Genomic DNA, 22,138 nt, shown 5'->3' on the forward strand with positions numbered 1-22,138 from the left:
AGCTCGCGGAGGCGGTGGGCCGCGCAGGTTCGGAGGCCGGCCGGGCGGCTCGGCCCAGCCTGAAGCCCCTGCGTCTGCGTCCGCCGCCCGCGGTGTCCTCGGTAAGTCGACGGCCCTGCCGGAGTCCGGGAAAGCGCCCTGCGCGGTGCCGGGGTCCGGGACGTGGCAGGTGGGACCGACGAGTTGGCACCACACGGGAATGTCAAGGCTAAGGGATTCCAGTGAGATGTGGCGCATCTCTTTTGGGGGGGGGGGGGCTGGGAGGACTGGGCTTCAGCAACGCGGTGTATCCCCTAGAAGTCCGTGCCTGTAGCCCAGTTTGTCCCTACACGGCCTGGACCAGGGATGGCCCCGGGGAGCCTGGATGCTCAGTTTCGCTGGCAAGGGCATGCGCAGTTCACACCAGCGCACCTGCCCTGGGTCCGCAGCCCTCCAGACCTGTTAGATAGGGCCTGTCTTACCCCACCAGGAATTATCCTGAGACCAGCGTTTCCCCCCCACTGCAGTAGTGATGAGGAGGTTGGAATTGTGGTTGCCCTCAGACCCTTTTTCTTTGAGGCCTGTCTGGCGATCATGGCTGCCAGCAGTCTCCCAGTCCTAAGCTCTAACAGTCCCAAGATGGCTTCTGATATCCAGCAAGATTTGGCTGCTCTAGTAACTTTGCTTTGAAACTGGTTGGACCCTGACAGCCCGGTGTCTTTCCCAGAGGCCCCACCTGTGCCCCGGGCTATCCCTACATGGCCCACAGTGTGGTGCCTGTCTGCAGATATGCAGGACTTACAGTCCCGGAAAAGGGACCATCCCAGGGGAAACCGAGACCGGAAAGAGCCCATTGGTAGGGCTGGAGCTCTGGCCCTGGAGGCTAGGCCCCCCGGCACAGGTCACGGGGCTGGAGTTCTCCTGAGGCCAGATGGCAGCCTGTGGGAGGGGGTCCCAAAGCCCTGGCCCAAAGCCTGAAGGTGTTGGAGGTGCGGGTTGGAGGGGAAGGGGGAGGGAGACCATGGGGCACTCTGGACATTTTGTGTAAAGTTCAAAGCAAGTTGTCTCTGTCCCCCGCCCCCATCCCCCATTCTCTCGGTCCAGGAAATTGCTTGAGGCTGTAAACCTTGCTTCCCTTCCAGAGGTAGAAACTGGACATAGTCTCCAGTGGAATCTCCCCCAGGAGCTTACATCCAGGGTAGTTTTCTTGGGCCTGTTCAAAATGACACTTTCATTTTCCTGATCCCTAGGATCTGTCGACATGAATCCCGTCATCGTGGTCCACGGTGGCGGAGCCAGTAATATCTCTAAGGACAGGAAAGAGCGGGTGCGTCAGGGCATCATCAGAGCTGCTACCGAGGGTTACAAAATCCTGAAGGACGGAGGGAGCGCAGTTGACGCTGTGGAAGGAGCTGTGACCGTCCTGGAAGATGATCCTGAGTTCAACGCAGGTAAACTTGCACTGCAGTTAGTAAATGATGCCAAATCAAGTTAATCTTCTCCCCCCTAAATACATCGAATCTGAAGTGTCAATCTAAGAAGCTTTTCAGTATAACTTCATATTTTAAGTTGACCAAGTTGCTTTAAGAATTTTTTAAATTCAGGGTTGCCTGGGTGGCTCAGTCAGTTAAGCGTCCAACTTCACTGAGGTCGTGGTCTCCAGGTTTGTGGGTTCCAGTGCCGCATCGGGCTCTGTGCTGACAACTCAGAGCCTGGAGCCTGCTTCAGATTCTGTGTCTGCCTCTCTCCCGCTCATACTCTGACTCTCTCTCTCTCTCAAAAATAAATAAACATACATACATACATAAAAGTAAGATAGAGAACCTGAAATCTAGGGATTAAAATACTTTGGGGGATGATACCCACCTGCCCAACATCTGTCAAAGAAAAGAATTTCAGGAAATCTGAACCAGTTAGTCATCAAATACTTCCTGAGTCTTGTTCATCCCCTTGCTTCTGCGCTCTTGAACACTTACACAAAATTTCTGAAGTCTGCCTGACCATAGATGAGGCATAAGTGCATCGTTATGGCTCTGTTGGTTGAGCCAGAATTTACCAGATGCTACTCCTTGCCAGCAGAAGGAGTGGCTTGCTGTTTCAGAGGGAGGCTTGTTAAATTACATACAGTTAGCAGTCAGGGCCCTCTGGCTGACAGAACACCCACTTATTCACAAAGGACTGTGTTGGAACAGGTCTTCTGGTCTCCCACCCTCTCTAAACTACTGGGATCAGTCATCTGCATGAACTGGGAAGTATGAATTCAGAATTGGAGTGGCTAGTTCTCATCTCTTTGCCCTGTACCAGAGCCTGCCATTCTAAGTGACTTGCTTCCACTGTCCCAGGTGTCTGCTCTGCAGCACATTAAGGGAAAAGAGAGTAGAATCATGCAATACGTGGCCTTTTGAGTCTGACAACACGTAGCTTTTGGAGTCTGGATTCTTCATTTAGCATAATGCGTTGGAGGGCCATCCGCGTTGACACAAGTGTGAATAGTCCATCTGTTTTTACTGTTGAGTAGTATTCCATTGTATGGATATACCACAGTGTCAGTCATTCACCAGCTGAAGGACATGGTCGATTTGGGGCCATTACAAATCGCTATAAACAGTTACATACAGGTTTTTGTGTGAATGTAAGTTTTTGTTTCTCTTGGGTTAATATTGAAGTTGGTCATGTGGCAAGTATATATTTAACTATTTGAAACTGCCAAACTGTTTTCCAGAGTGACTCCCACTTCCATTCCCGCCAGCAGCGTATGAAGGCTCTAATGACCCCACATCCCCACAAGCACTTGGTGGTGTCAGTATTTTTTATTTTAGCCATTGTCGTAGAGGTGTGGTGGGACCTCGTTCTGGTGGTAATTTCTGGCAAACGATGTTTATTTTAACATCTTTTCAAGTATTTTGTGAATTTCTTTATTGTGTTTTTTATTATTATTGAGTTTTAAGAGTTCTTTATATAGTCTAGATGCTGGTCTTTTATTAGATACGTGATTTGCAAATATTTTCTTCCAGTCTGTGGCTCGTCTTTTCTTTCTCTTAGCAGTGTCTTTCAAAGAACAGAAGTTCCTTATTTTGTAGGAATCCCATTTTTTTTAATATTTTTTTTTAATGTTTATTTATTTTTGAGAGAGAGCGTGAGCAAGGGAGAGGCAGAGAGAGAGGGAGACACAGAATCCGAAGCAGACTCCAGACTCTGAGCTGTCAGCGCAGAGCCCGATGCAGGGCTCGAACCCACAAACTCCAAGATCGTGACTTGAGCCAAAGTTGGACACTCAACCAGTTGAGCCACCTAGGCGCCCCTGGAGGAGTCCCATTTTTTAATGGGTTGTGCTTTTTGTGTCATACCTTAAGAAATATCTGCCTAACCCAGGGTCACAAATGTTTTCTCTTACGTGTCTTCTAGAAATTCTATAGTTTTAGGTTTTATATTTAGGCCTCAGGTCCATTTTTAATAATTTTTTGGCATAAGGTATGAGTTATATGTCAAGGTTGTTTCTGCATGATTGTTCCAGTACCAGTTGTTGAAAAATCAACCTTTCTCCATAGAATTGCCCTTCCTCCCTTGTCAAAATCAGTTGACTTTCTATGTATGGGTCTATTGGTGGATTCTATTCCCTTGGTCTGTATGTGTAGCCTTTCACCAATACGACACTGTCTTGATTACTATAGTTTTATATTAAGTCTTAAAATCAGGTAGTAAGAGTCGTGTGTGTGTGTGTGTGTGTGTGTGAGAGAGAGAGAGAGAGAGAGAGAGAGATTGTTTGGACTATTCTCGTCCCTTTGTCTTTCCCACAAATTTGAGAATTACCTTGTCAAGTTTTTACCAAAAAAAAAAAAAAAAAAAAAAACTTGCTAGGATTTTCGGTAGGACTGTGTTGACTCTATAGATCAGTTTAGGACAAACTGAAATCTTAACAAGACTGAGCCTTTCAATCCAATACTTCCAAACCACAGTATAAACTTCCATTTATTTAAATCTTTGATTTCTGTGGCACCTGAGTGGTTCAGTCAGTTAAGCATCTGACTCTTGATTTCAGGTCAGGTCATGATCTAACACTTCGTGAGATCAAGCCCCGAGGCAGGCTCCATGCTGAGAGTGAGAACGCTCCTTGGGATTCTCTCTCCCTCTTTCTCTGCCCCCCTGCCCCACACTTTCATGCTGTCTCTCAAAGTAAATTAAACATTTAAAAAATAAAAATAAAAAAAGTAAATCTTTTATTTCTTTCATCAAGCGGGGGAAAGGGGTAGAGGGTGAGAGAGAATCTCAGGCAGGGTCAGTGCTGTCAGTGCAGAGCCCCATGCAGATCTTATGAACTATGAGATCATGACCTGAGCCAAAATCAAGAGTCGGTCGGCCGCTCAACTGCTCAACTGGCTGAACCACCCAGGTGCCCCTGTAAATGCTACTTTTTAAGATTACAGTTAGCAGTATGTGTTGCTAATATATGAAAATACAGTTGAGTTTTTTTCATACTTGCCATCTGTAGATTTTCTTTGGTGAGGTGTCTGTTAAGATCCTTGTCTGATTTTTTAATCAGGGTGTTTGTTTTCTTATTATTGAGTTTTAAGAGTTCTTTGTGTATTTTGGATAACAGGTCTTTATGAGATGTGCCTTTTACAAATACTTTTTTCCCAGTCTATGGCTTGTCTTCTCATTCTCTTGATAGTGTCCTTCATACGGCAGAAATTTTTTGTTTTAATGAAGTCCAGCTTAATTTCTTTCTTTCATGGATGGCGATTTTGGTGTGGTATCTAAAAAGCCAAACCCAAGGTCATCTAAACCTTCTCCTGTGTTATCTTCTAGGAGTTTTATAGTTCTGCATTTTACATTTAGATCTGTGACCCATTTTGAATGGTTTTCATGAAGGGTGTAAGGTCTATGTCTAGATTCGGCTTTTTTGCATATGAGTGCCCAGCACTATTGTTCAAAGACTTATCTTTTTTGCTGCATTGGATTGCCTTTGTCTGAAGACTCTGAACCCAATTCCAGTGTGTATGAGTTTTCCCACACCAAGCACTTTTCCTACACCAGCTGGGTATCCTACAATTCAGCTCATTTCTGACACTATCTACCTAGACATAGCATCAGATTCCACAGGTCGAGGGCTCAGTCCCACCAGACTGTGCTCCACTTCAGACGCCAAGTGTAAATTCAGGTTGTTCCTTGTGCTTCTGACCTACTGGCTATAAATCAGAGGTTCCCACGACCCCCTCCTTGGGTTCAATCAGTTGCCAGAGAGGCTCAGAGAACTCAAGAAACCAGTTTACTCATTAGATCACCAGTTTATTACAAAAGATACAAATCAAAAGCAAGATGAAGGGGTACAGAGACAGGTGCCCAACAAAGGAACTTCTGTCTCCTTGGAGTTTGGGGCCTAGTACAGTGGCACATGGAAGCATTCTGGTTCTAACCTGGAAACTGTTCAGACCATATCCTTTTGGGTTTTCATGCCACCTCCATTACATAGACATGGTTAATTAAGTTCTTGGCCACTGGTGACCGATTCAGCCTCTAGTCTTTCTCCCCTCCCTGGAAATCGGGGACTGGACTGAAAGTTCTAACCCTCCAGCTATGGTTGGTTCCCTTGGCAACCAGCCCCCCCCCCCATCTTTAGGGGGTTTCCAAAAGTCACCTCATTAACATAAACTGAGTTATGGGTGAAAGCAGTTTGTCATGCGACAAGATATCCATTTCACCTTTGTGACACTGAAGTGATTTATGGAACTGAGGACGAAAGACCAAAAGTCGTAATAAAAGATCCTCCCATGGCACTCAACCCCTAGGAAATTCCAAGGGTTCTGGGAGCTGAGAGCCGGGAACCATGGGCAAAGACCAAAACATGTGTTTGTTATAAATCACGATGTCACAACTCCTTTGTCACAGATTATTTTACCATATATGTATGTGGGTCTGTTTCTGGGCTCTCTGTTCTGGCCCATTGATCTATTTGTTCTTCACCAATACCACACTTTCTTGATTACCATTGCTTTATAGTAAATGTCATCTGCAAATAGAGACCATTTTGTTTCTTCTTTTACAGGCTTTATGACTTTTATTTATTTTCCTTGCATATTCCTCTGGCTAGACCATCCAATATTAGGTTGAATAGGAGTGGTGAGAGCAAACATCCTGTGCTAGTCCCAATTTTAAAGGGAAAGTCTTTCACCATTAAATAGAACGTTGGTTGTAGGATTTTATGGGTTCCCTTTATCAGGTTGGGGAGGTTTCCTTATTCTTAGTTTCCCAAGACTTTCTATCAGGTATGAATGTTGAAGCTTATCACATCCTCTTTCTGCATTATTGAAATGACCATATGGTTTTTCTTTTGTCTGTTGATATGGTGGATATCGATTGATTGGTTTTCGAATTTTGAACCAGGCTTGCATCCCTAGGGTTAACACCCCTCTGTCATTATGTGTTATCTTTTTTATTTATTGCTTGATTAGATTTGATAGTGTTTTCTTAAGGATTTTGCATCTATGTTCAAGAAAGATAGTGATCTGTGGTTTTATTTTCTTCTAACATCCATCTGGCTTTGATAGGAGGGTAATGTTGGCTTCAAATGATGAATTGGAAAGTACCCCTCCTCTTCTGTTTTGCTTGAAGAGTTTGTATAAAATCAGTATTATTTCTTTGTAAAAGTTTGGTAGTGAAGCCATCTGGGCCTGGAATTTCTTTTGGCTTTTTGTTTTGCTTTAATGGAAAGTTTTTTGCTAAGAAATCAATTTCTTCATTAGGTGTGGGACTATTCAAGTTATGTTTCTTCTTTGAGCTTTTTATGTTTTTCAAGGAATATTGCTATTTTGAATAAGATGTTGAATTTATAGGCTTAAGAGTTGTTTGCAATATGTCTTTATTTTTTAACGTCTGTAAGGTTTGTAGAGAGGTCCTCTCTGTCATTCTTGATTATTTGAATTTCTGTCTTTTCTTCTTGGTCAGTCTAGCTAGAGTTTATCAAGTTTTTCTTTTGTTTGGTTTCTTTTTCAAAGAACAGTAGCTTGTGGTTTTAGGAGGGTTTGCAGATTTTGAATTGTTTTTTCTCTTATTCTTTTTCTCTTCGGAATTTAAATGATTTATCTCTGTTATTTCCTTTCTTCAGCTTACTTTGGAAATAATTTACTGTTCTTTTTAGATCATAACTTGAGACCAGTCTTTTCTAATACAAGCACTTAATGCTTTAAATTTTCCTCTAAGTCCTGCTCTGATTGCATCCTACAAGTTTTCACATGTCTCTTCATTTTCATTCTGTTCAAAACATGTTATAATTTCCCTTGTGACTTCCTCATTGAAGCATGGTTTATTTACAAGTGTGATAATTTCAATGTATTTGTGGATTTTCCAAATATCCTTCTCATTTTTATTTTAATCATGGGACAATCAAAGGACATATTTTGTGTAATGTACATTCTTTTGAACTTTGTAAGGTTTGGTTTTTGGCCCAGAATATGGTCTGTCTTGGTAAATATTCCATTTGCATTTATAAGAATATGTACTCTGCTATTGTTTATTGAAAGTTTTATAAATTTCAGTAAGGTCAAGTTGGTTGATAACGTTATTTGGATCTTCTACACCTTGATTTTCTATTTCTGTTGATTCTTGAGAGAGGGATGAGGAGGTCTTTAATTGTAATTGTGGATTTCGCGATTTCTCTTCTCCTTTGACTTCATCAGTTTTGCTTCATATGCTTAGAAATTGTTGTTAGGTACACAGACTGCTGTCTTCTGTGTGAACTGATCCCTTCATCACTATGTAATGTCATTATTATTTAACATTCCTTGTCCTAGAGTCTACTTTGCCTGATACTAATCTAGCTGCTCACACTTTCATTTAATTCGTTTTAGCATTGCATAGCTTTTTCTGTTCTTTTACTTTTAACCTATTTGTATCTTTATATTTAAAGTGGATTTTTTTCAGGAGGACATAGTTGTATCTTACCTTTTTATGCAATTTGACCATCTCTTCTTTTTATCAGGGTGTTTACACCATTTACATTTAATGTGATTATTGATACGATCAGGTATAAATCTGTCAATCTTGTTATATGTTTTTTATTTGTCCAATCCATTCATTGTTCCTTTTTTTCCTCTTCTGTCATCTTTTGGGACAATTGAGTGTTGTTTATGATTCTGTCTTCTTTTGTTGGCCTAGTAGCTAGATAGTTTTTTAAGGGTGTTTTAGAGTTTATACTATACATCTCTCATTTGTCACAGTTTGCCTTCAAGTAATACCATACTTCACGCATAATGTAAGAACCTTATAACGGCATACTTGTTTTCCCTCTGCTAGCCTTCGTGCCATCATTGTCATGTATTTTACTTCTGTGTATGTTATAAATTGCCTAATACGTTGTTATTATTTTTCCTTTAAATGGTTATATTTTAAAGATATTGTTAAAATAAAGGGGAAAAGTATTTCTGCTTAGCCACATACTAGCCATTTCCAGTGCTTTTCCTTCCTTGGTGTGGATCATGACTGTTGTCCACTGTCCTTTTCCTTTTTCCTGAAAGACTTGCTTTAACATTTCCTGTATTGCACGTCTTCTACGGGTGAATTCTTTCAGCTATTGTGTATCTGAAAAAGTCTTTGTTTTCAGTTTTTGAAAGATACTTTCACTAGGTATTAAATTCCAACTTGACAGGTTTTTTTTTGGGGGGGGGGTTGTTGCTTTTAATTTCAGGACTTTAAAGATGTTGCTCCACTGTCTTCTGGTTTGCATCATTTCTGACAAGAAATGTATTCTCATTCTCATCTTTTTCTCACTTCCGAATGTGTCTCGCTCTATCTACTTCTAAGAGTTTCTATCTCCGGGCTCTTGGGTGGCTCAGTTGGTTAAGTGTCCAACCTTGGCTCAGGTCATGGTCTCGCCGTTTGTGAGTTCCAGCCCCATGTCAGGCTCTGTGCTGGCAGCTCAGAGCCTGGAGCCTGCTTCAGATTCTGTGTCTCCCTCTCTCTCTCTGCCCCTCCCCTGCCCATGCTCTGTCTCTCTCTCTCTCTTTCTCAAAAATAAGTAAACATGAAAAAAAAAATTTTTTTTTTAAGATTTTCTATCTGATTAGACCAAGGTGTTTGATCATAATGTGCCTGCATGTAGTTTTCTTCATGTTTCTTTTGCTTGGAGTTTATTGAGCTGCTCAGATCTGTGAATTTATAGTATTAATCAAATTTGATATTTTTGTATATTTTTTTTTCTTAAATATTTTCTTGTCCCTCTGTCTCCCCTCTCCTTTTAGGGACTCCAATTATATACATAGAGTGGGTTGCTTGAAATTGTCCACAAGCTCATTGATCCTCTGTTTGGTGGGTTTTTATCCTTTCTTCTTTTTCATTTTGGATAGTTTCTATTGCTATCTCTTCATAGTCATTACTATTTTCTGCTGTTGTGTCTTACTTTGTTTTAATCCCATCCAGTGTATTTTCCACTTCAGACTTTTTTTTTCATCTCTAGAAGTTCTGTTTGGGTCCTTTTTATGTTTTCCTCCATGTCCTGGTACATATAGAATATAGTTATAACAACTGTTTTATTAACATCTTTGTCTACTAATTCTGTCATTTATGTCATTTATGATCCATTACCATTAAGTGGGTTCTTTTTCCTCCCTATTATGGGTCATATTTTCTTACTTCCCTGTGTGCCTAGAAATTTCTTATTGGATACCAGACATTGTGAATTTTACCTTTTAGGTACTGGATAGTTTTGTAATCCTTTAAATATTCTTGAGCTTTGTTCTTATCCCATTTTACAGATGAGGAAACAGGCACAAGAGGTTAAGCATAGCTAGACTCATAGGCATTATCTAGGCAAAAAAAAGTTGGAGAAAGCATGCTGGTGGTAAGGAGAAGAGCATGCACAAGAGCCCAGAGTAGTGAGAACTTACGATACTTTCAGGGAAACCTAGTGTTTCAGTAAAATTAGCCAAGGAGGGGAGATAAAACCAGCAAAGGAGATCAGAGACCAGATCAGGGTTTCGTCCTTTTTATTTTGTAGGTAATGGGGCACCAAGCCAGATTTGTGTTTTCAAACATGCTTCTCTGGCAGCAAGTAGAAGATGAATTGAAGTTGGCAGCTTAGGGACGCCTGGGTGGCTCAGTCGGTTGAGCATCCAACTTCGGCTCAGGTCATGATCTCACGGTTCATAAGTTCAAGCCACGTGTCAGGCTTGTTGCTGTCAGCACAGAGCCCACTTTGGATCCTCTGTCCCCTTCTCCCTCTGCCCCTTCCCCGTTTTTACCCTCTCTCTTTCAAAAATAAAACATTTTAAAAAATAAAAAATAAACAAAGTCAGCAGCATAGAAGAAACCTGGGAGCCATTTCTAAGTTCTTAATTCTTGCTTTTCAACTTCTCTTTGGTTTTAGGTTGTGGATCTGTCTTGAATGTAAATGGTGACGTGGAAATGGATGCTAGTATCATGAATGGAAAAGACCTGTCTGCAGGAGCTGTCTCTGCAGTCCAGGGCATAGCAAATCCCATTAAACTTGCACGGCTTGTTATGGAAAAGGTATGTGACTGAAGCATCCTTTTTTGCAAGAAATTGCTACCGCCATACTTCAGTGACTAAATAGGACTTTTTAAGTACTTTAGTACTTCAGTGACTAAAATTTCCTACTCTAGGGAAATGCTTGCAAGCACTGTTCTCCTAAAGTCATATAAAAGAACAGAAGCAATCTATTTAAATTTGTCAAATAAGCCAAGACTCCAACTCTGTTGACAGTGTAGTTTGACTAGTAATCCCTTGACAGTAATTACTGTTTTCATGTTGTCTTCCTGTATTTTCTTCAGTTTTCTCTCAATGCATATGACTTAACACATACAAACGGAACAGACCTTGTTTAATAGCATGCGTTAAATTGGGGCGCCTGGGTCGCTCAGTCAGTTAAGCGTCCGACTTTGGCTCAGGTCATGATCTCACAGTCCGTAAATTCAAGCCCCGCGTCGGGCTCTGTGCTGACAACTCAGAGCCTGGAGCCTGCTTCGGATTCTGTGTCTCCCTCTGTCTGCCCTTCCACTGCTTGCACCCTGTCTCTCGCATTGTCTCAAAAATAAATAAACATTTTTTTTAAAAATTCAAAAAAAAATAGCATGTGTTAAATAAAAATGAATTCTGTTCTCTAAACTTAAGATCCTAGTAATATTCCATCATTTGGGGGTTTTTTTGAAAATACAAAATCTCGAGAGCGCCAGGCTGCTCAGCATTTAGAGAAGCAAGCCAGTGGAATTTGCACTTTTGAGGTTTTGTACCCAGAGAGAACTAATTATAGCCATACAATTGAAGCAGTTAAGAAGATTTTAACTGTTTCAGAAATCTAACCATTTCCCATTTCTTTCTGGCTGAAGACCACTCATTGCTTTCTGACTGACCAAGGTGCAGCAAAATTTGCGACAGCCATGGGGATTCCCACAGTTCCTAAAGAGCAGCTGGTGACAGAGAGAAACATAAGACGCCTAGAGAAAGAGAAGCATGAGAAAGGTGCTCCAAAGCCAGACTGTGAAAAGTAAGTGTATCTGCGGCTCACAGTCTGGGGAGTTACTCGACTGTGGAAGTTTGACAAATCTCTGATCACCTACAGCTCTTAAATAAGTCAAGAATCACTTGGTAGTTTCAGTGTTTGTACAAAATAATTCATAGTACAGAATGGAAACACTGCTCTTCTGACTCTTAAACTTGACCTCATTTATTACTTCTGTGAATAACCACTCAAATTAGGCCGAGACCTCCTTCTCCAAGATGACTGAATGGAAGAGTGCCTTGTGTTAATGTGTTAACTCCTGGATGCTTCCTGATCAGTCTGTTATTGAAAGCAGACCAGGCAGGCTCTGTACGATCTATCCTCTGAAGTTACTTAAACACTCTGTCCTAGTACAGAGAAATCAGGACAGCTCTTACAAGTTTGAATTAGTCGTATGTTCTGAATTACGGTTTTCTATATTAGATTTCAAAATCCCAAATAAAAGCCCCCTTATTCAAAGCAACATTTGAAAAGTAAAATTTGAATATGGCCTGGCAGTTTATAATGGGATATAATCTATTAACCCTGCGTACTCTTGAAGATTTATCATTTTTAACCAGCGGTATACTTTAATATCGCCTAGGGAGCTTTTTCACAGTACGCACGTCTGGCCCGCCTCCGCAAAGAATCTAACCCAAGAGGTCAGAAGTGAAGAGGCCAGGCAGGTGTGTTAGGAAAAAGTGTCCAGGTAATCCTGATGTGTCCCCAGCTTAAGAATCTATTTTACACGATTGGCCATATATTGGTAGCTGTTGATAAGGTTGTACGTACCTGTAAGCTGGAGTCACAGGAATGGGGTTGCTTTATTGATGGTCCGTGGGTGTTTTAATACATGTTGCCACATCGCTTTCCAAAAATTCTGCAATAGCACACCTCTCCACCAGCCATCATTGCCCCTAGATGTAAGCAAGAGAGACCCTGCCCCGGGTTCTACACTTCAGAGGACCCCCATGTCACAAATACACAAAACAGTTGGCTTATTACAGTCACCTGGGGCGCCTCTGTCACTCAGCAGTGGCCTGCATGACCCATAACCCTCATCATCCACTCTTGTGATTAACACCATTCAGCCCCCAGGGAAATGCTTCTCTGCATCTTGCTCTGTGTCTTGGAACCAAAGAGCACCTAAATCTAAAGATTTGTGGACTGTGCCACTGCTGATACCAGAAATGGACACTGCTTCGGAGTGGGGGAAGAATGGAGCAGCAGAAGGACTTAGGTAAGAGAAAAAGACAAATGAATAGCTTGTCAAATAAATTCTTAAGCAACAAAGTATTGTTTCCCAATAGTGCCAGATATTCAGTTTCCGACCTCCTTACATGTTTTATGCTGCGGTTCTGGCGGGATTCACGATTCGTGAATTAGTACAATGTCTGTGAGACTCACACGTGAGGACCGATTGCCGTGACTCTCAAATTCGCGGGTATGTAGGCCTAGACCAGCACGGTCCAGTAGAAAGACAAGAGCTACGTTTGAAGCCACATTAAAAATCCTAAAAAGAAACAGGTGAACTTAATATTGTTTAACCCAGTATATCCAAAGTGCCATATCAGCCTGTAATCAATATAAGAAATTATTTGAGATATTTTACATTCTTCTTTCATACTAAATCTTCAAAACCTGCCCCATATGCTGTGCCTGCGGCCCATCTCCCTGGGGGCTGCCCACGCTTCCAGAGGCCAGGGGCACAGGTAGCTCGCACCTGCCGCGTTGGACAGTGAGGGTCTGGACAGAACCTGCGTGAGGAACCAGCTCTTTATGTTGGCAGCTGAATGGACGCTGAATGTTAGAATTCGGAATGGTTTTATTTTTGTAATATATTAACATTTTCAACATTTAAGTAGTTTTGTTTCAAAATCTTGTATTTGCTAAGTGTAATTCATGTCTGACTTTAATATTGGTATTTACTATAAATAGATAATTTGGCATATTTCAAGATACACTTGAAAGTGTATCTGCAGTTCATTTATATTGATTCAGTTTTATTTGCTCTTCGTGTTTGATGAAAATACATCCTAATTTTGTACACTTTCAAGACAATCGCATCTTTTTTAATCCCTAGACAATTGAAAATGCGTGTTAAGTCAAGATTTTGATACGAAAAAGAATACAAAAGTGGAACTCACAAAGGAAAACAAAAAGCTGAAAGGAAAAAAAAGGAAAACAATCTTCCAGGACACACTCCGTGTGCATTTTAAAAAACAAAACAGTAAAGTAAGCGGCCTCCTTCCAGGACAATCCACTGAAAGTTCATAAGCAGGACATTCCAGCTTCTTGGTTCAGTGAAGATTGAATTACCCATCAAAACAGTGAAAATTAACGAGCATAGCATTCTTGCTACATCCTCAATTTGAGTAGTTCAGATGAAATCCCAGCAGTGCACATTCTGGACTAAAGGAAGATGACGTCATTGCTCATCATGAAGATTCACACACCGAAAGGACGCAATTGCTAGGATTGGAGGAAACAGGCGATAGATGAGAGCGGAAAAAGGAAAAGACGACATGGAGCATGGACGTGAGGTTCTTGGAAGAGTAATACTGCGTGTCCGATATTTAGCGAGGGCGGATGATGCTTTGCATGGCACTCTGTCAGCACAGTGTTGACAGAACCCAGTAGAAAATTTCCGGGCTTGGTAAAAATTATTTCAAAAGTTGATAAAACACCGAACATGTAATTAAGACAAAAAATAACGAAACTAATATGGTCACTGTCTAGGATAGAGAATTCAGACAGATTTTTTTTGTATTTTTTTTTTTAGTTTTTTTGTTTTTGTATTCTTGAGAGAGAGAGACAGAGCATGAGCGAGGGAGGGGCAGAGTGAGAGAGGGATGCAGAATCCAAAGCAGGCTCCAGGCTCTGAGCTCAGACGGATTAATTTAATGGGTAATAAGAGATGAAATCAAATACATAAATTTTTTTTAACAAAATACTCTGTTCAGCTAGAATGTACCATGGTCAGAAGACCTCTGGAGCAGCTAACATTTATATGTATCACTATGCGAGCCAGCGAAGAAAAACAAGTCAAAGTCAGTGGACATTTTATTGGCTTTATACCTGCTTTTTGAAGTAGGTGTTTTGGATTAAGAGAAGAAGTGGAAAACTTTCCATCTTGGTCGTGAATTTAAAAGACTCTCGGGGCGCCTGGGTGGCGCAGTCGGTTAAGCGTCCGACTTCATCCAGGTCACGATCTCGCGGTCGGTGAGTTCGAGCCCCGAGTCAGGCTCTGGGCTGATGGCTCGGAGCCTGGAGCCTGCTTCGGATTCTGTGTCTCCCTCTCTCTCTGCCCCTCCCCTGCTCACATTCTGTCTCTCTCTCTCTCTCTCTCTCAAGAACAAATAAACATTAAAAAAAAAATTTTTTTTAGAGACTGTCAAAAGCAAAATAAAAGATACCGTGAAGTTTGGCCAAGAATCCAGAAGTATTCCATGTGACAGGTAGGCTCACAGTTTAAATCTCTTTCTAGAAGGTGTGCCCCTGCTGTGCCGACAGCATCAATGTTGTGGGACAGGAGAGGGTCCGATCCGAGAATCACATTGATAAAAAGAGTTCCGTGAAACCACACATGATCCTCAAGGAGAAAATTATGGACTTTAACAGTGAAATTAATTTTGAATTTATGCTCTCTATAGTCACTTAGTAGGAACTGTTCATTTCTATTGATAAGCTTAATAAAACCTTTAAAAATCTTTTTGGCTATTTTACGTCTAAAAGGATTGAAAATGTGAAGTTTAGGGAAACAAAATCAAACTGGATGTGAAGTAAGCGAGAAAAATGACATTCCAATAAAAGGAAACCGAAAGAAGGAAGCAAAAATACTTGTGCGACTTGAAGGAGAAGATTCGTGTACAAATAACCCCCAGACCAGCTCCCATAGAGGCTGTTTTTCTGTTTATTACGTATCAGAGTATCATTTGAAGAGAGATTTGCGTACAGTCAAAGAACATACTTGTGCTTTAAGATTTTGTATAATACGCCGAAGGTACCCTGCGTGGATCTAGATTCCTGTTTAAGGTGACAGAAACGACTACAGCAAGCGATTGTGATTTATTTGATCAGATTAAAACATTTAGTAGAGTCTTCTGTTACAGCATTTTACCACATGCTGCCCTCGAGCATGTGAGCGTGCCAGTGTTCGAATCAGGAGGCACTTCCAAATCCAAGGATTGCTTGAGGAATTTTGTCGGTCATTCCAGCTGCTACTGCCTCAGCAGAGTGAAGCTTCGCCAAATTAAAATTAACTAAAAACCTGCCAAGAACTACACCGACTCAAAAAGATCTGTCTTATCTGGCAGTCGGTCAACAGAACAGAATGTTGTATGGACATACAGCTACAAGAGCAGCGGCTTCCCAAACTGAAAGCAAAGCAGGAGAGCCAGTCTTGTGGAGTAGACACTCAATCACTTACCAGGGTGGGGTGTGTGTGTGTGTGTGTGTGTGTGTGTGTGTGTGTGTGTGTGTGCGCACATCTCTTTTTTCCCATCATCCAGCCATCAATGGAGAACCCAGATGGGCATGATCATAATGAAATTAAGTCACCGCTGGTAGTTTGCCAAATTTCAGCCACATAAGAGCCATAGCTTTACAATATTTTTAAAACCTATGCATCGCTCTAAGAGAATAGAACGTATTTACAACTTCCAAGAAGTAAACATGGGGTATGGGCCTCCATTTGTATTTGTAATCTTGCCTCAACGTGGGTCTGCCACCAGCTGAGACTGGGACTGCCTCTCTTCCTCTGACATGAGAAGGGTAACCTTGTCACTTTAATTTTTTTTTTATTTAGTAGGGTATTTTTAATGTTTGTTCATCCATTTTTGAGAGAGTGAGTGACCGAGCACGAGCAGGGGAAGGTGAGAGAGAGAGAGGGAGACACAGAATCTGAAACAGGCTCCAGCCTCTGAGCTGTCAGCACAGAGCCCCACGCGGGGCTCGAACCCACCAACTGTGAGATCATGACCTGAGCCAAAGTCGGATGCTCAACCGACTGAGCCACCCAGGCGCCCTAAACTTGTTGCTTTAATTTGCTGTTCCTGGACTATTAACAAGTTTGAGCATTTGGCATTTGTCTGTGGTTCATTCGTCTCTGTGAATGTGCCTGTGTCCTGTGATCATTTTTTCTTCCTTGCCGTTGCGTCCCTCCTCCTCAGTGTTAAGGCTGTCTTCTCTGTTAAAAAAATGTTTCCAGCCCAGCCTGCTTCTCCCACACCACAGCACCACCCTCACACAGACCACCGACTCTTCAAACCCCCTGACCACTCTCTAGTTCCAGTCTCATCTCCCTCTGCCAACATACATTTGCTAGAATAATCGTGTTAAGAGAGACTTTGTGTACAAATGTGGCATACATACAGAGGTGCATAAATCTTTTTTAATAACTCATGTAATTTTTTAATTTTTTTTTTCTTTTTGAGAGAGAGAGTGCACGAGCCAGGGAGGGGCAGAGAGAGAGGGAGACACAGAATCCAAAGCAAGCTCCGGGCTCTGAGCTGGCAGCAGAGAGCCCGACGCGGGGCTCACACCCACGAACTATGAGATCATGACCTGAGCCGAAGTCGGACACTTCACCGACTGAGCCACCAGGCACCCCAGATGTGCATAAATCTTATGTACCCCTAGTGAGTTTTCACAGGGTGGACACACCCATGCAATCGGCCCCCAGATCAGGAAACAGCGTATCGCCATTCCTTTTCTTCATCGTCCGGTTTCTCGGCTTCATCCATGTATTGTTTGCAGCGGCAGCTTACCGCCCCCCCCACCCCCCGCCGGCATCATTCTGTTTCGTGGCTGTGTCCCCACTCATTTACTCCACCTCTGCTGGACATTTGTGTCGTTTTCCGTTTTCCATTACTACGAACCGTCCTGCTGCGAACATCTGGGTGTCCTCTTTTGGTGAACACTCCACATTTCTGCCGGAAGACTGTAGAAATGCTGGAGCGTTGTTGCTAAGTCAGCTTCAGTGGATTCCACCAGATGGTTTTCCAAAGGGGTGTGGGCACCAGTTTACGTTTCCAGCAGGAATGACGGGGCATCCCAGCCCTGCACGTCCTGGCCACACCTGGTACCAAGTCTTCCTCATTTTAGCCACCCTGGTGGACGCGCGTCGTGGTGAGAATAGTATTTTTAAAGCTTAACTCCTCTTGTGACAAGATGAGCCTTGGCTCAAGTGCTCCAGTGTCTCCCCGCCTCCCGAGTGAAAGCCCTGACGACGGCCTTTACGTAGGAGAACCAGGTGATTTAGTATTCAAATTGGAACTTGATTTTGAGAGCGAAGGTGAAACAAGCAGGGACAAAAGGCATAAGTCAGGACTGTCGTAGGTAACCGGGGTGCACGGTCACCCCGCCCATCAGAGCCTTCATGGTCTGGCTGCTGGCCGTCCCTCCTCACTCTCCCTCACTTTATTCTCTCCAGCCACAGTGCCCTCCAGATTCCATGAGTTTAGCAATCATGTTGCTGCTTCAGGAGCGTTCTCCCCAGCGATCGGCACAGCTTGCCCTCACCTCCTTCAGAGAGGCCCTGTGTCGAAGTGTCTCCATGCTTCTGGACTCGTGGTAGTTTTTACTGTCGTTCCATAAAGCAAATTTGTATTGCTCTGCTGCCCTCTGCCCCCCAAACTCAAGCTGCACAGGAGAAGGGACGTGGTCGATTCAGCTCCCTGCTGTGCCCGGCACTTTGTGCCTCAAGTACAGTTCATTATAGAACCTGGGTGGCAGGTATAGAGCTGTGATTGTACTGTATTATATTCTTCTCACTTTTTTACTTGAAAATGTATAATAAAATGTTAGAGAAAACAATAACCTATCTCGTCTTTGCAGCAAGTGCCATGAAAGAGGCAAAGTGGGGTCTGACGGGCAGCATCAGCCTCACCTGGGAGGTTGTGAGAAATGCAGGGTCTTCGGTCCCGCCCTGCACCCACCAACTCGGGATCTCGGGGGTGGGCCCGGGGATCCAAGGGGTTTTCATGCACACTGAAGTTTGAGATGCGCCTTTTGTTTTGAGGGAGCAGGCGCATGAGCAGGGAAGAAGGGCAGAGGGAGAGAGAGAGAATCCTGAGCAGGGGAGAAGGGCAGAGGGAGAGAGAGAGAATCCTGAGCAAGGGAGAAGGGCTGAGGGAGAGAGAATCCCAAGCAGGCTCCATGCTCAGCGCAGAGCCAGATGAGGGGCTCGATCCCATGACCCTGGGATGATGACCTGAGCCGAAATCAAGAGTCAGACGCTCAATCGACTGAGCCACCCTGGTGCCCCAGCACCCAGTTGCTTTGTCCCCATTTTATAGGTGGGGAAAATGAGACCCAGAGAAGAAAACTTAGCAAGTAAGTCACAGCTAGAGGTCAGAGGTGCTGGGATCAGATGTGCTCTTGAAGCCGAGGTCTAGAAGAGTGTCTAGTAATCTACCCGACCTGCAGAATAAAAAGCAAACGGGCTTTCTTTGCCATTTCCGTGAGTCAGGAATATTGGGATCAAAGTGTGGCCCGTTTGCCATTAACCTGTAATGTGGGAATGTAAGTGCTGTTAAGTTACGTTGTTACCTGTGGGAGTGTTTCTCGTCTCAGCCTGTCACTTCTCTATTTTTGGCAGAAACCTAGGAACCGTGGGCGCCGTGGCCTTGGACTGCAACGGAAACGTGGCCTACGCGACCTCGACGGGGGGCATCGTGAATAAAATGGTCGGCCGGGTTGGGGACACGCCATGCATAGGTGGGCCTCACCAATGGCTCTGCCCCTTCCCATCCACAGTCACCCACCTGGCTTTGGGGAGGACTTGGAGAGGGAGACGGGGGAGGCTCCAGTTGTCCCCCATGAGCCCCCGAGGGCCTCTTCCCTCTACCCCGTTTTCGGGATCTGCAGACTTCGTCCCAGAGGGTTACATACACGAACCCTCTTCCCAGTCCTGGGCTCAAATTAACAAACAGAAAAAGCTGAGAATTTCAGTGGGCAGTTACTGGATCTGAGTGGCATGAAAGCCACACGTTGCTGATACAGCGACGTTACGAGTGGAAGTATTTGCGTGGACACCGAAGCACATGGCCTCATTCTGGAAGCGGGGTGAGGGGCAGGGGTAGGCGTGGCTGTATATGCCTCGCCCTGTGCAGACCACCCGCGTGCCCTCGGGGAGCTGTTCCAGGAAGGGTCAGTCCTGCCCTCCCTCCCGGGGCTCCCTTCATCCCCCTGGTTTCAGGGTCATCACCTGGCGCTTTGTTCACACTAAAGCGTCACAGCTACTGACCTTTGTCCACACTTTGGCACTCTTTGGGATTCAGTATTTACGTAGCCTTAGACTTGATCTGTGTTTGACTTTCTTCACTGTTGTCACTTTTTTGGGGCAGGATCTGGAGGTTATGCTGACAATGACATTGGTGCCATTTCAACAACGGGGCACGGGGAGAGCATCCTGAAGGTGAATCTGGCCAGACTCACTCTCTTCCACGTAGAACAAGGTACATAGAACAAATGCATACTGTCTGAAGACGAGTGAACGGAAGGTCTTCGTAAATAGGAGGGAAAGTAGATGAAACCCTTTTTAATTTGCTTTAGATGTTCCTTTCAGGCTGTTACCTACTTTGACTTCTTCCCACCTTCTGTTAGGATTTGGAAAGAAGTGCATTTAGAATATTGTCTGCGTTGGGCATCTTGGGCAGTAGAGAGACTTTGAGCCTGGGTGTGGGAGAAAAGCAGGTCTGCTTAGGCTGATGTCAGGCTCTGCCTCAGTGCACAGAGGGTCTTTTACGGTGAGGACCCTTCTAAGAAGCATTCACATAGAAATCGTTTGGGGGCACCTGGGTGGCTCAGTCGGTTGAGCATCCAACTCTTGATTTTGGCTCAGGTCATGAGCGCACGGTTCGTGAGATTGAGCCCCACGTCGGGCTGCATGCTGACAGCATGGAGCCTGCTTGGGATTCTCTCTCTCCCTCTGTCTCTGCCCCTCTCCCACTCGCACAGGCACATGTGCTCCCACACTCGCTCACTCGCTCTCGCGATAAATAAGCATTTAAAAAAAAGAAAAAAGAAATCATTTGCCCAGAATCTTTGTTAACTCACTTTGGTTTTTCATACTACAAATGATTTTCCCATCAGATTTCTTTTTATTGAAAGGTTGTTTCACAGCCTCTCCTTGTTTTCAGGAAAAACACTGGAAGAGGCTGCCGACATGTCGTTGGGTTATATGAAGTCAAAGCTGAAGGGTTTAGGCGGCGTCATCTTGGTCAGCAAAGCAGGAGACTGGGCAGTGAAGTGGACCTCTGCCTCCATGCCCTGGGCGGCCGCCAAGGACTGCCAGCTGCACTCTGGAATTGACCTTGATGAGACCAATGTCACTGACCTGCCCTAGGGCCGTGAAGATTGTATTCTAGGTGCTATCCTGGAGGGAAAGTCCAGCTTCCTGGTGTGGAGATTTAGCTTAATTAATTAGATCTAGAAATGGAAAATTCTGCAGTCTGTCACTGTTTTGTCGCCTTGATCAATGAGTATCTGAGTGTTTGGTTGAGGGGCAGATCCGAAAGTGCTCAGAGAAATCCCCCTATTAAGGTCAAAGTAAGACTAGTCCACATGACCAAGTCCTGAGTCTTTCTCCTGAATCGGCCCCAGCGTCTTAGGTTAGAAAGAAATGACATCATCTGATGGGACAGCAGCCGCCTGCGTGCAGGGAGCGTTGTCTGGTAGTGGGAGACCCCCAGCGGAGCGGGGGGGCCCAGACAGACGCTCCCGGGGTTCCCACGGTTGCAGGCTCTCCACGGGACCCAGTGAAGGGCGAGGCGGGAAGGAAAGGACCCAGCGGCATATCTGAAAGTACACAGAAGCAGCAGAGCTGGTGGGCCAAGTCCCAGAGAACCGCAGAATGCTGCGGAGTTCACTTTGAGTCAGAAGAATGTCAGGGGAAAGAACCTGGAAGAGGATAAACTGAGTTTTCTAAGAAAGTTCGGGTCTCCTCTGACTTACTAATGTAGAGCTGTTTGCAGACACTTCAAAAGTGCCCCCTGGAGGTGAGGGGTCTTGGGGGGCGGGGGGTGCTCTGCGGAGCTCCTGCCAGCCTGAGGGCCCTCCGGGACTCCCACGGGAGTCCACCCACCTGGCATTTGCCACCAGCCTCCGCCTGCTGGAGGCCCTCCGGGTCCTCGTGCTGGGTAACGGGGCCCCGGACCTCCCCGCCTCGGCCATGTCGGGGGCGCCCAGCCCACAGGGCTGCACGGGGGCCTCCTGCGTCCTCGCGCTGTCTGGTGGGCGTGTGCACAACGTGGTCGGCACGGGGAAAACAGTAATTTCCTCAGTGGAGGCTACTTCTGTTAATCTCTCTTTACACTGGAAATGGTATTTCTGCTGTGATAATTTTTTAGTCTTGTCAGGTCTTCTCTCTGGAAAGAAACTGCTTAACTTAAAATTCCATGTGCCACTAATAAAATCTATTTTGAAAGAATAACAGTGTGGTTAGGAGTCACTGTTGACAGAGACCAGAATGTCCATATTGGGCACGTTGGAGGGTGTTCAGAGGAAAGGAGCCTTTTCTGAACAGGTAAGGGAGAGACCCGACCGCTGCTCACGGGGATCAGCAGGGCTAATGATCAGCATTCTCACGGTTTGCCAGACAGCCGCCAGCTTCCAGCTCCCGGTGGGAAGAGACTCATAAATATGGAGAACAAACAGGGTTACTGGCAG

General features: G+C 44.3%; 1 protein-coding gene across 1 annotated transcript; it reads left to right on the top strand.

The window, feature by feature from the left end:
• Window positions 1-19: 19 nt before the first annotated feature.
• On the top strand, window positions 20-21,899 carry ASRGL1 (asparaginase and isoaspartyl peptidase 1). Its single transcript, XM_042904706.1, has 7 exons — window positions 20-101; window positions 1,230-1,430; window positions 10,337-10,479; window positions 11,316-11,473; window positions 19,068-19,186; window positions 19,816-19,926; window positions 20,611-21,899. The coding sequence occupies exons 2-7, from the start codon at window positions 1,241-1,243 to the stop codon at window positions 20,814-20,816; spliced, it is 927 nt and encodes a 308-aa protein (XP_042760640.1). The 5' UTR covers window positions 20-101; window positions 1,230-1,240; the 3' UTR covers window positions 20,817-21,899.
• Window positions 21,900-22,138: the final 239 nt, after the last annotated feature.

The sequence above is a fragment of the Panthera leo genome, chromosome D1 (assembly GCF_018350215.1).
Source record: "Panthera leo isolate Ple1 chromosome D1, P.leo_Ple1_pat1.1, whole genome shotgun sequence".
In the NCBI taxonomy this organism is placed as follows: Eukaryota; Metazoa; Chordata; class Mammalia; order Carnivora; family Felidae; genus Panthera; species Panthera leo.